The sequence below is a fragment of the Somniosus microcephalus genome, chromosome 3, assembly GCF_052327205.1.
Source record: "Somniosus microcephalus isolate GS21.2 chromosome 3, FLI_Smic_1.0, whole genome shotgun sequence".
Taxonomy (NCBI): Eukaryota; Metazoa; Chordata; class Chondrichthyes; order Squaliformes; family Somniosidae; genus Somniosus; species Somniosus microcephalus.
In genome coordinates, this window is record NC_140989.1 from 286,812,525 (window position 1) to 286,826,238 (window position 13,714).

Sequence of the window (13,714 nt, forward strand, 5' to 3'; positions counted from 1 at the left end):
GTAATGATTGATTTGGGTGAGGTGGGGGGGTCGTGGTGGGTGATCAGGAGGTTTCCTCATCATTGTTTGACCTGAAACAATGAGACTTCATGGATCCAGAGCTAACATTGAGGACACCCAAGGCTACTCCCACTCAACCATATACAACCGTTTCTCCACCTTTGGTATGCGTATTCTGCAGATGGGGCCAGACATACTGAGGGATGGGGATGGAGGTCTGGGATGTTGGCAGATAGATATAGTTCTGTGATTTAATATGGTCTGCTCTCTGCTTGACTAGTCCATGGGACAGCTCTCCCAATTTGAGCGCCAATCCCCAGATGTTACTGAGGAGGGTTTACAGGGTCAGCTAGGCTGAGATTGCCACGTCTTGACCTGATGAAATGCCTGGATCATTGCAAATAGCTCCATCCAATGTTTTTCCTATTTTTGAAATTTATAGCAGTTGGTTATAACTGAGTAGCTTGCTCAGCCAATTCAGAGGGCATCAAGAGTCAACCAGCTTGTTTGCGACTGGAGCCACATGTAGGCCGGACTGGGTAGGTGTGGCAGCGTCCCTTCTCTGAAGGACATGAATGAACCAGTTTTTTTTTAATGACAATTCAATAGTTTCATGGTTACATTTTTGGTACTTTCCTGCAAACTGTCCAAGCTTTTGTGCCTACTGGCTATAAACATACATAAATATGGTGCTTTGTATAAAGTTGAAATCCATGTCCTCATTAACCCGTGTGACGCTAAAGTCACTGATACAAAGAAGTTTTGGTGTTTTGATTTAGGACTTATCCACCTTTTTTCTTTGAATTTGAACTTATTTTAAGCAGTTGTATAAATTCTTTTTGCTAAATTTAGAATGTTTTTTTCGGTTAAAGTCCATGACTGTTCAAAGATACCTATGCCATTTTGTCTACGATGAAGTTGTTCTCACAGAATCAGAATACATTCTGAAGACTCCAGAGATATGAGGTGTGACCCATAAGTGAACCTACCTTTTGTCAATTATGAGTTATGATCAGCATTATGAGTTGGGAATGAAGGATAATCTGAGACTTTGGAATGTATCCTGTTTGCAATGCAAGTATAATTAATTTGATAAGGAATTAAGTTAACTGAACAGGAAATTAAGATGAGTTTTTTTTTATTCGTTCATGGGATCTAGGCGTCGCTGGCAAGGCCAGCATTTATTGCCCATCCCTAATTGCTCTCGATGATGGTGGTGAGCCACCTTCTGAACCACTGCAGTCCGTATGGTGAAGGTACTCCTACAATGCTGTTAGGGACGGAGTTCCAGGATTTTGACCCAGCGACAATGAAGGAATGGCGATATACAGGAATCCCGCCCTAACCGTGCTTTTGCCACACGCGGATTTCACGTATACACAGTTTCCTCTCTGCGACAATTTTTGCCAACCGCGGCAGTGAATTTTGCATATACGCAGTTTGCCAAACACGAGACTACATTCATCCGCGCCGCTCTTTTCAGCATAATAACAACCACGCGTGGTCTCGCTCCACTTGTGGATATACTGTACCTGTACTGTGTGTGAACATGGCCCCTAAGTGTAATCTCAGTGGTAAAGGTGAATCAATAGTGAAAAGGGCAAGGAATGTACTAAATTTAGGTAGGAAATTAGATGTCATTAATAGACTTGCCCGTGGTGAAAGTACGGTGTCGGTTGGACGACTAGTGGGGGTTAACGAGTCCACCATTAGAACCATAAAAAAAGTGAGGTGTCTAAGGGCTAGTATTGCGGGTGGCTCTTCAAAAAGTGCTAAAGTCTAGTTTATGCCACGGGACCATAAGCTTGGAAAAAATGGAGAAGGCACTTAATATCTGGTTGGAAGACCAGAACCAGAAAAAAGCGAATGTTCATTCCGCATGGGTACGTAAGGCCCTTAGTATCTACAAGCATCTTACTGTGGCTGCCAGGGAAAGTGTAGACGATATAAAGTTTCAAGCGAGTAAAGGCTGGTTGGAAAATTTTAAGAGGAGGTTCGCCTTGAGTAACCTCAAGGTTGTGGGGGAATCGGCTTCAGCCGATCAGGAGGCCGCTGCCAAGTTCCCGAAGGAGCTGAAGAAGTTGATCACCGAGAAGGGTTACCTGCCGGAGCAGGTATTTAATGCGGATGAGACTGGTCTCTTCTGGAAGCGGATGCCTGCCCGAACTTTCATCGCGAAGGCTGAGAAGCATGCTTTGGGATTCAAGGTGGCTAAGGATAGGGTGACCCTTCTCCTTTGTGCCAAGGCCAAGGGAGACTGTTGTGAAGCCAATGCTGCTCCACTGCTCTCTTAATCCCCGTGCTCTGAATGGCAAAAACAAAAATTATCTACCTGTCTTTTGGCGTTCTAACTGCAAGGCGTGGGTTACTGCTGCAGTCTTCATGGACTGCTTTCATAACTGTTTTGTGCATGACGTGGAGCAGTACCTTGTGAGAGAAAATCTGGCCTTCAATGTCCTACTCATCCTCGACAATGCCACCGGCACTCCAATTCGCCCACCTTAATATTGAAGTCATCTTCCTGCCTCCCAACACGACTTCACTCCTTTAACCCATGGACCAAGGTGTGATAGCCACCTTCAAGGCATACTACATACGACGCAGCTTTGACCGCATGATGGAGGCTATGGAGGATGACGCAACACTGACGGTGAAAACCTGTTGGAAGGATTACACCATCGCTGACTGCATCACCAACATAAAGGAATTGATGGATGAACTGAAGAGGACGACAATCAACGCCTGCTGGGGTAAACTTTGGAATGAGGCAGTGAATGACTTCCGAGGCTTCCCTACAGTTGACAATGAAGTTGATCGCATTGTGAAGGTTGCGTGACGTTTGGGAGGCGAGGGCCTGGCCGACATAGAGCCTGATGACATAGAGGAGCTCCTTGAGTTGCACGGCGAGGAGTTGACGGAGGAGGACCTTGATGAGCTGATGCAGCATTCTAGTGAGGCAGAGGACGAAGACGAGGATATGGTGGAGAAGTCGAAGATGACAAGTGCCATTGCTCCTTGCTACTAATCTCTCCGACCTCTTTATGGAGATTGACCCATTCTTGGAGCGTAGTTTAAAATTCAAGCGAGGTTTGGAGGATTTAATGAGACCATACAAGCAGGTCCAGAAAGAGATTCAGGAAAAAAATGAGTCAACCATCGATCGCAGAATTCTTTAAGAAACCGCCTAGTTGATCTTTTTTATTGTGTTATTTGAACATTTATTGTTTTTGCTACGTTGTTTATTTTATTTGTGTTTAATAAAAGAACAAGCAACTTACACAGGCTCTGAAGAGTTTTAATGTGGCCGCATTCCCCCTAACCCCATTTTTCCCATAGGGTCTTGTATTTGCCAACGGCGGTTTTACCAACCACAGGGATTTTCAGGGATGTATCCCCTGCGGTTGGGGAGGGATTCCTGTACTTCCAAGTCAGGATGGTGTGTGACTTGAGGGGGAACTTGGAGGTGGTGGTGTTCCCATGCGCCTGCTGCCCTTGTCCTTCGAGGTGCTAGAGGTCGCGGGTTTGGGAGGTGCTGCTGAAGAAGCCTTGGCGAGTTGCTGCAGTGCATCTTGTAGATGGTACACACTGCAGCTACGGTACGCCGGTGGTGGAGGGAGTGAATGTTTAAGGAGGTGGATGGGGTGCCAATCAAGCGGGCTGCTTTGTCCTGGATGGTGTCGAGCTTCATGAGTGTTGTTGGAGCTGCACTCATCCAGGCAAGTGGAGAATATTCCATCACACTTCTTCCTTGTGCCTTGTAGATGGTGGAAAAGCTTTGCCGCAGAATACCTAGCCTCTGACCTGCTCTTGTTGCCACAGTATTTATGTGGCTGGTCCAGTTAAGTTTCTGGTCAATGGTAACCCCCCCAGGATGTTGATGGTTGGGGATTCAGCGATGGTAATGCCAGTGAATGTCATGGGGGTGGTGGTTAGACGCTCACTTGTTGGAGATAGTCATTGCCCGGCACTTGTGTGGCGTGAATGTTACCTGCCACTTATCAGCCCAAGTCTGAATGTCGTCCAGGTCTTCTTGTATGTGGGCATGAGCTGCTTCATTATCTGAGGAGTTGCGAATGGCGCTGAACACTGTGCAGTCATCAGCGAACATCCCCATTTCTGAACTTATGTTGTAGGGAAGGTCATTGATGAAGCAGCTGAAGATGGTTGGGTCTAGGACACTGCCCTGAGGAACTCCTGCAGTGATGTCCTGGGGCTGTGATGATTGACCACCAACCACCACAATCATCTTCCTTTGTGCTAGGTATGACTCCAGCTAGTGGAGCGTTTTCCCCTCCCTGATTCCCATTGACTTCAGTTTTACTAGGGCTCCTTGATGCCACACTCGATCAAATGCTGCCTTGATGTCAAGTACAGTCACTCTCACCTCACCTCTGGAATTCAGCTCCTTTGTCCATGTTTGGACCAAGGCTGTAATGAGGTCTGGAGCCGAGTGGTCCCGGCAGAACCCAAACTGGGCATCCGTGAGCAGGTTATTGGTGAGTAAGTGCTGCTTGATAGCACTTTCGATGACATCTTCCATCACTTTGCTGATGATTGAGAGTAGACTGATGCGGCGGTAATTAACCGGATTGGATTTGTCCTGCTTTTTGTGGGCAGGACATACCTGGGCAGTTTTCCACATTGTCGGATAGATGCTAGTGTTGTAGCTGCACTGGAATAGTACTAGTTGATGGTACTTAAAATTTCTTTGTGGATTGGTTCTAGTATTGCTGGAGATGTTGTGGATGCTAATTAATCTCGTGTGATGTAGATTTAAAAGGTTCCAGCAATTTTGGGCACTCTGGGCCTGAAATTCTGGTTTGGGCCAAAGTGCAACTGGGTCGGATCTCTGGTCAAGGGACTAGAAAATGAGATGGATTCCACCCTGTACTTTTTTTTGGCTGCAGCCATTTTCTGGGGTATGGGGTGAACAATGGCCAGATATTCTGCCAGCACTCCTTATGTCAAGGGAGACTTTTTGGACTTACTTTGTCTGTTGAGGCAAATGGTATTGGGAGAGTTTTGATTACTTTGTTCTGAGGCAAAATGGTTCCTTTTTGGATTTGAAGTCTCGTGAAGTTAATTATCTTCCGGCCAAAGTGACTGTGGGCTGCTCTGCCTTACAAGGCCGGAACGGGACAGATTCCGCTGATGTGCCTTTGCAGGTGCTTGAGGCCCCCGATCCCCAACCATGCAAACAGCCTCATTCTCACAGTTTGGGATAGGGCTAGAGTCCAAGCTTATGGATGGAAGGAGGTTCTGCTTCACCACTCTTCCACCAGTAGACTGGTCCCCTCCCCCCTCCCCCTAATTTCAGGACAGGACCACTATCTCTCTCAGTGCATTGAGGTATTGGAGAGGGCTCAGAGAAGAATAACCAGGATGATATTCGGACTTGGGGCTTTAACCCATGAGGAGAGACTTGCAGAAGTTTGAGACAGACATGATGCAGGTCTTTAAAATTCTGGGCTGTGATGTAGCTGTAAGTATACTATTATCATCGAACCAGTACTTGTTTTAGCTTCCTGCCATTTTACCCAGTTCTTCTTCTGGTTTGAATCCAATTGGAATGTAAAAAAGCATGCATGAAACAATCCTTGAAATCCACAAATAGATTTCTTCTTCCATAAATAGATTTGCTTTATCTACCATATTGTAAGAAAATAAGAATTTAGGAGCGGGAGTAGACCATACGGCCCTTCAAGCCTGCTCCTCCATTCAATAAAATCATGGCTGGTCTTCGACCTCACTCCACTTTCTCAATCGATCCCCTTATCCCTTGATTCCCCTAGAGTCCAGGGGGGTGATTTTGTCAATGGGGGGCGCGTCGGTTTTAGTCCCACCTCCATTGACTTGTGGCCAACCCATGCTATTTTCCCTTGATTGACCTTGTTAAGCCCGCCCAGTGGGTTTAGCAGGCCAATTAAGGGGAAGCCGGTTACAGAGAATGTCAACGTAACACGTTTTATCTGTCAAATTTTTGACATGAATTGTCATTGTTTGACAGCTCTGTGAAGCTGTCAAACACTGACATTCTCTATTTGATGAGTTCTTGTAATCAAGACTCATCAAACCTCTTGTGAGCAGAAATTAGATGGTTGTTGCATCGGAGAATGCAGCAGCCATCTGTCATCTCTGCCGGTAAGATGCGAGACTCTCCGCATCCCCATCTGTTGAAGCCTGCAGGAAGAAACAAAGGTAAGTAAACATTTTCTATCACTTTCCACTCACCTCATACTCACCTCTCCACACCAGCACCCATCACTTACCTCCACAGCGCACTTTTGCACCCCGCAGACCCACTGCTCGCCTCGGTGACCCTGGCGGGGATTCCCGATCTCAGGAAGCCCGCGCCTCTGGTGGCAAAATGGGGATAATCCTCTTAACTGCCTGTTAACTACCTGTTAACCGGCAGTTAAGTGGCTGTAATCCCCTTCCTGCCTCCAGGAGACAGGACCCGGCACGGGTCGGCTACCCACCTCCAGGGAAGATGGCACAGAGGCGGGTTGGGGGGCGGGATGGGCACTCGCCCCCAGATTCTGCCATTTCCAGGCAGTCCCGCCTCCAAACCTGCTTCCCCAGGGCTGGCAAGATCGCGCCCCAAAAATCTATCTATCCCAGCCTTGAATATACTCAAAGGGCAGGATTTTCATTGGGCCGTGGAGGCGGGATTGGAGGCGTGTGGGGGGTTAAAATCCTGAAATCGGGGGGGGAACGAACCCATCCTGCCCCCAACCCGCCTCCATGCCAGTTTCAAAGGAGGCGGGTACCCGACCCGCACTGGGACCCGCCTCCCCGAGGCGGGAAGGGGATTAGTGCCAATTAACTGCCTGTTAACCGGTAGTTAATGGGCAGTTTGTAGCCTAATCCCTATTTTCATTCTTGAAGTGTGGGATTCCCGACAGCTCCAAACCACACCAAGTTAGCGAGGCGGGCTGTCGGGTTGGAGGGGTCGAGATTTCCGAGGTGAGTGATGGGTGCATGAGTGCAGAGGTAAGTGTGTTTAAAGTGTTTAAAGAAGTTTTACTTACCTTTACAGCCTTCCTTCCTTCAGGTCTCGAGTCCCTCGTCTCACCGGCACAGAAAGCAGCATGGCCGTGATCTGTCAAAAATTGCAGCATTCAGCTTTCTGTTCCGGGGAGATCTCTAAATCATCCTGAGAGGAAGGAATTAACTTGGAATACAGATTGTCAGTGTTTGACAGCTTCAAACAGCTGTGAAACGCTGATATTTCATCTGTCAAAAGGTCTTGACAGATGAAATATCAATCTGTGACGTCACCTGTTGCCGGGTGGCCCTTAATTGGCCTGCTGAGCTCGCTGGGCGGGCTCAACAAGGTCAATCAAGTCAAAATCGCGTGGGTTGGCTACAACTCCAAGGAGGCGGGACTACAACCACAAAAGCTGTAGTCCCGCCGCCTCAATGAAAATCCAGCCCAAAAACTCTCATGACCAGATAATCTGTTTGTGATGGTTGATGGATAAATATTGGCCAGGGTACTGAGGAGAACTCTCCTGCTCTTCTTCGAATCATGGGATCTTTTATATCCACCCAAGAGGGCAGATGGGACCTAGGTTTAACTGAAAGGGTCATCTGAAAGACGGCACCTCTGACAGTGCAGTGCACTCTCAGTACTGCATAGAGTTGTTAGCCTGATTTATGTGCACAAATCCTGGAGTGGGACCTGAACACCAACCTCCTGACTCGGGAGAGTGCTACCAACTGAGCCACGGCTGACACTCTCTGCTGTCTCACATTTGGACTGCAGTTTGAATGTTGGAAAACGACTGGAATTTTCTAGGTTGATCCCGAGAATTAAAAAAAATAATTCTGGGAATATGGGTGTTGCTAGCATTTATTGCCCATCCCTAGTTGCCCTTGAGAAGGTGGTGGCGAACTGCCACCTTGAACCGCTGCAGTGCGTGTGGTGAAGGTACTCCCACAGTGCTGTTAGGTAGGGAGTTCCAGGATTTTGTCCCAGCGACCATGAAGAACTACGTACAAAGTTTGGATTAACATTAAAAATTCAGCTCCATTGGCATAATGGTTTTGTGTTGTTAGTTACATGTGAATTTTTAATTTTTATTTAAATTGTTTTGCTTATACCAAGAGTAACTCTTTACTATTCCTCATCTGTGTGGTGAACAGTTACCATTCCTCATCTGTGTGGTGAACAGTTACCATCATTTAGTTTTACCTTCAGTCTCTCTTTCCTTCAGTAATGTTGCAATTTCTTAAATGTTTATGCTTTTACAAAAGAGCTGGATAAATATCTGGTCATGAATGGGATTGAAGGATATTAAGATAAGTATAGACAGACATGATTAAGTACACCGTGGAACATATGAATTAGGAGCAGGAGTAGGCCACTCGAACCTGCTCAGCCATTCAATAAGATCATGGCTGATCTGATTACTCCACATTCCCACCTACACCTGATAACCTTTCACCCCCTTGCTTATCAAGAATCTATCTACCTCTGCCTTAAAAATATTCAAAGACTCTGCTTCTACCGCCCTTTGAGGAAGAGAGTTCCAAAGACTCGGGTGACTGTCTGTGTGGAGTTTGCACATTCTCCCCGTGTTTGCGTGGGTTTCCTCCCGGGTGCTCCGGTTTCCTCCCAGTCCAAAGATGTGCGGGTTAGGTTGATTGGTTATGATAAATTGACCCTTAGTGTTAGGGGGATTAAATACGTGGGGTTACAGGGATAGGGTGGGATATGTGTTGGTGTAGGGGTTACGGGGATCGGGTGGGATATGTGTCGGTGCAGGCTCGATGGGCCGAAATGGCCTCTATCTGCACTGTGGGGTTTCTGTGATACTGTGACTCCCGACCCTCTGAGAAAAAATTTCTCCTCATCCCTGTCTTAAATGGGCGACCCCTTATTTTTAAACTGTGACCTCTAGTTCTAGATTCTCCCACAAGAGGAAACATCCTCTTCACATCCACCCTGTCAAGACCCCTCAGGATCTTATATGTTTCAATCAAGTCACATCTTACTCTTCTAAACTCCAGCGGATACAAGCCTAGCCTGTCTAACCTTTCCTCATAACCCACCCATTCCAGGTATAAGTCTAGTAAACCTTCTCTGAACTGCTTCCAACGCATGTACATCCTTCCTTAAATAAGGAGACCAATACTGTACACAGTACTCCAGAAGTGGTCTCACCAATGCTCTGTATAACTGAAGCATAACCTCCCTACTTTTGTATTCAATTCCCCTCGCAATAAACGATAACATTCTATTCGCTTTCCTAATTACTTGCTGTACCTGCATACTAACCTTTTGCAATTCATGCACTAGGACACCCAGATCCCTCTGCATCTCAGAGCTCTGCAATCTCTCACCATTTAGATAATGGCCCAGATATTCCAATCACAGGCCTCCTACAGGTGGAGGACTGCAATCTGGAAAAATTTGCGCCCTTACCTGAGGGCTCCCGGGAGGCGCAGAGTTCCGCTGCTGGGCTTCTCCAAACTGCCGGTGCGCAGGGCCCACGTATCCCAGGGCGCAGGTAGTTAGCAGCGTCCCTGAGATCACGTGGGCCATGGGGAGCCAATCAAAGAAGACCTGTCAAATATATGAATGGCGATCATCCCCAAACCATAGTAAAACTTTAAATAAATTTAAAAAAAATCACATTTTTAAAATGACTTGAAAGTACAAATAAATTAACTATTTTAAACAAAACTTTAAATTTTTGAAAAAAATAATTAAAGTTTTTTTACGGGGCTAAAAATAAACTTACCTTTTTCTAAAGTATTTGTAAATGATAAATCAGTGGGGAAAAAAATTGTTTTTTTTACTTTTTTCAACTCTTATCCTGGTAAAAGCAAGCTTTTACCAGGTACAAGAATTGTAAGGGTTTCCTGCGGGCGGAGGGTCTCCAAAAAGTGGAATTGTCCGCCCGCAGAGGCCCTTCTCCCGGGCAGCCGGAGGATCTGTCGAGCTTTCTTGACAGATCGGAAATACCGGTTTCCAGCGCATGCCTGAAACCGGCATTTCCGATGTCCCTATGGGTGGGTACACAGCGCGTACCCACCCGTAGGGATCGGAATATCCGGTCCAATATGCTTTTTTATTCTTCCTGCCAAAATGGACAATTTCACATTTTCCCACATACTCCATTTGCCAGATCATTGCCCACTCATTTAACCTATTTATATCCCTTTGTAGCCTCCTTATGTCCTCTTCACAATTTACTTTCCTACCTATCTTTGTGTCATCAGCAAATTTAGCAACCATACCTTTGGTCCCTTCATCCAAGTCATTTATATAAATTGTAAAAAGTTGAGGCCCCAGCACTAATCCCTGTGGCACACCACTCGTTACATCTTGCCAACCAGAAAATGCACAATGCTTCCTCTGCTCCTAGGGCCATGGAAGTGTCATCTGTGGGGAAAATAACAGGTTTGGCTTGAAAGACTTGTGTTTATCATAGCACCTCTTCACCTCTCTCTCAAATTTTCCAACATACTTTATTAACAATGAATTATAATTCAGTCACTGTTGTTAAAATAAAGGTAGTGCAAGTGTAAATTAATATCATCAAGGAAATCATTGTGGACTTCAGGAAGTCTAAAGGCGGAAGACACACCCACATCCATGGGGCTGTGGTGGAAAGGGTGGACAGCTTTAAGTTCCTCGGAGTCCACATCACGGAAGACCTCTCCTGGTCCCTCAATACCTCCTCTTTGGTGAAGAAGGCCCAGCAGCGCCTATATTTCCTAAGGAGGCTGAAGGGATGTAACCTGTCACCCCTGATCCTCTCTAACTTCTACCGCTGCACAATAGAGAGCATCCTGACGAACTGTATCACAGTGTGGTATGGCAGCTGTAGCTCCTATGACCGGAAAGCCCTGCAGCGGGTAGTCAAACCTGCCCAACGCATTACCGGCACCCGGCTACCGACCATTGAGAACATCTACCAGAAACGCTGTTTACGGAGGTCACTGACCATCATCAAAGACCCTACCCACCCCAGCCACAGTTTGTTCGCCCCCCTGCCATCTGGGAGACGCTACAGATGCATTCGCACCCGAACAACCAGATTTAGGAACAGCTTCTTTCCTAGGGCTGTCATCCTATTGAACTCCACAAATAAACTCTAAAGCCTGCACATCTGCCAATGCACTTTATTTTGTTTGTTTGTTAGAAGTCAAATGAATGTTAAATGTCTTAATCAAAATGTACACTCTCGGGAGCCGCAAGCTTACATTTCGTTGTACTGCACTTGTGCACTAACAATGACAAAGTTGATTTATTATTATTATATTGTGAAGTTATCCTGTGGGGGTGAGGCTGGGGATAAATGTATGTTGAAGAACTGTTTCTCAGGAGATTAAATAGACTGCAGTTGAGTAGAAGCCATGGTAGGATAGATTGTAAATGGAAGGACTTAGCTTGATTGAGCTCCAATGCACTTTTCTCACTCCATATTTTCTTGTGAAGAATGTATAATATTACTGTTTACACCTTAATCTTAGTTTGTTATGTAGCCATCTGCCCAAGCTGTTCATCTTGTGTTCTAGGTTGAATTGGTAGCAAAAAACATCAGCAAATGCTGTAGTGTTTAGCTAGTTACAGCTTGTTCCTCAATATCATGTTCTACACTAATGGATGTATACATTTTCACTTTACCCACAGGCCACTGGTCAGCCATATGAACAATATGCCAAGATGATATTCATGGAACTGAATGATGCCTGGTCAGAATTTGAAAGTCAAGGTCAAAAGCCTCTGTACTAATTTAATGCAAACTACTTGTTTACAGTTGACTGTTTACCTGTGCTGAATGTGGTTTTTTTTTGCTTTAATGTTGATGTACATTGCTTTCCTTTGGTAAATCTGTATACAGGCACCCATTTACTGCATTAATTGTTTAGATGTCACTCTCAACTGATGAATTCTTGTTTTAATGACCAGTTTATCCTTTTACATGAGGTTTTGTTAAGAGTATATTGAAAACAGAAAAGCAAACATAGGAATATTTTTTGAGAGAAAGGTGAGATTTAACCCCTTTTTCTTTTGTGATTTTTATTTTTGTTTGCAATGCAATATGTAATACTGCCTAAATCCTATCTCTACACACACCTTTTCTCTCTGCTCTGAAATATATGGCATGTGATTTCAAACTTCTCATGTTACAGCTGTATATGTGGGGTTTTTTCTCATTTGAAATTGGTATAATAGTGTAGTTGAGACTGTTACTAATTGCTGGACAATGTAACATTGCCGGATCTGTATATAACAAAAAAAAATTGAACACAAGATTCTCTAGCTAAAATTACGAGCTTTACAATATTGTATCTGGAATCACCTTCTCCTGCATTTTCAACTCCTGATGGCATCAATCAGTATTACTCACTAGCAATCTCAGTCAGTGTCTTGCTTGAGGGCCACTCGGGATTGTTGCAATATGCTGCATTGTGAAATAAGATGGTGTGGATCTGTGCCTGTGATTCCCTACAAATTGAGCTCCAGATATCAATAATGCCATTGTGAGCAGTTGCCAAGTGGAGGACATGTGCAGCCTCGCAGGAACAAGAGAAAGAAAATATAGGACCAATAGTTCTACTTAAAACGTATTTCACCTGGAACCTTTTCAGCTGCTGTATGGAAGCTGAAATAACCAATGATCTGCCCTTGGCTTATTTTGCTGAAGTGAAGAAAAGGAGAATAGCATTGATTCCCTGGAATATCAACCAGGCAGACTATGAATGAAGGCCAAGAGGCACATAGAACAGAAAGTCTTGGGAAGAGCTGCTGCAAATGGGCCCTAGGCAGTATTATGAGCACCGTTTGTACAGATAGAAAACCATTTTTCAGATTGCTTCTTGTATCTACTTTAATGGAAAATTCCAAACCTAACTCTAGAGCATTATTTAAAATGTTTTATTTAAAATGTATACCATTTTGTTTATATGTACTATACATGATTTGTTGGAATATTCCATTTTTAAGATGCTTTATTATTCTGTGATATTGCAGAACAGCTTAAATGATTTATTGTCTATTCAAAAAGGACTGTGTGAATCATGTAGATCATTACTATTACAGAGTACAAGAGCTTTACAATTTAATCTTTATGCCTGCATATACAGTCCAGGGAATGTCACGTTAACCTTGATCTATTACTTGTGTGTTCTTGTGGGGTGGGGTGGGGTGGGCGGGGACACAATTGAGGGGTTGACTGAGAATGTTGAGTTTATGATGCAGTCTGTGTTTGCTACATCTGGTGTCAAGTTATTTAAAATGTGGCTTTAAGAAAATGTCTAATTTCTAGACTATGGTCTTCATTCCAACTTGTACATAATACTGCCTGTAATTGACATGAAATAAACATAAATGTGTATTGCTGAATGTTGACTTTTTTTGTATTTGTAGTGCAGATCAAACGGAATTGATTTCTGCTTTTTCCTCAAACCATGACTATTGAGGAAATGTCTGTTTGCAAAAGAACACTTTTTGAACAAAATCTTTTAATTTACACAAAGGATGATGGTTGTAGGGATACAGACATTCCAGTGATTCGTGGACCTGGACAGTAGCCAGCCTAAGAAAGTCAGCTCTCTGTTAATTAATCAAAGTTACCTTTTCTGATTTAACACTGCACACAGCATTAAAACCATTTACACAAGCTTAAAGACATCATCAAGTAAGACACTGTGGTAAACCACTGTTATTGTTGTTCACTTGTTGTTGCACACTGTT

At 44.6% G+C, this 13,714-nt stretch overlaps 1 protein-coding gene across 2 annotated transcripts in view; it reads left to right on the forward strand.

Annotated features, from left to right (window-relative positions):
* The window catches only part of dnajc6 (DnaJ (Hsp40) homolog, subfamily C, member 6), a 167,277-nt gene extending 153,914 nt beyond the window's left edge, over positions 1 to 13,363 (forward strand). For both annotated transcript variants that reach the window (XM_085982706.1, XM_085982705.1), the window contains one exon: positions 11,648 to 13,363. In XM_085982706.1, coding sequence (XP_085838832.1) covers positions 11,648 to 11,749 — 102 coding nt within the window. In that variant the 3' untranslated portion in view covers positions 11,750 to 13,363. The remainder of the gene's footprint in view (positions 1 to 11,647) is intronic.
* Positions 13,364 to 13,714: the final 351 nt, after the last annotated feature.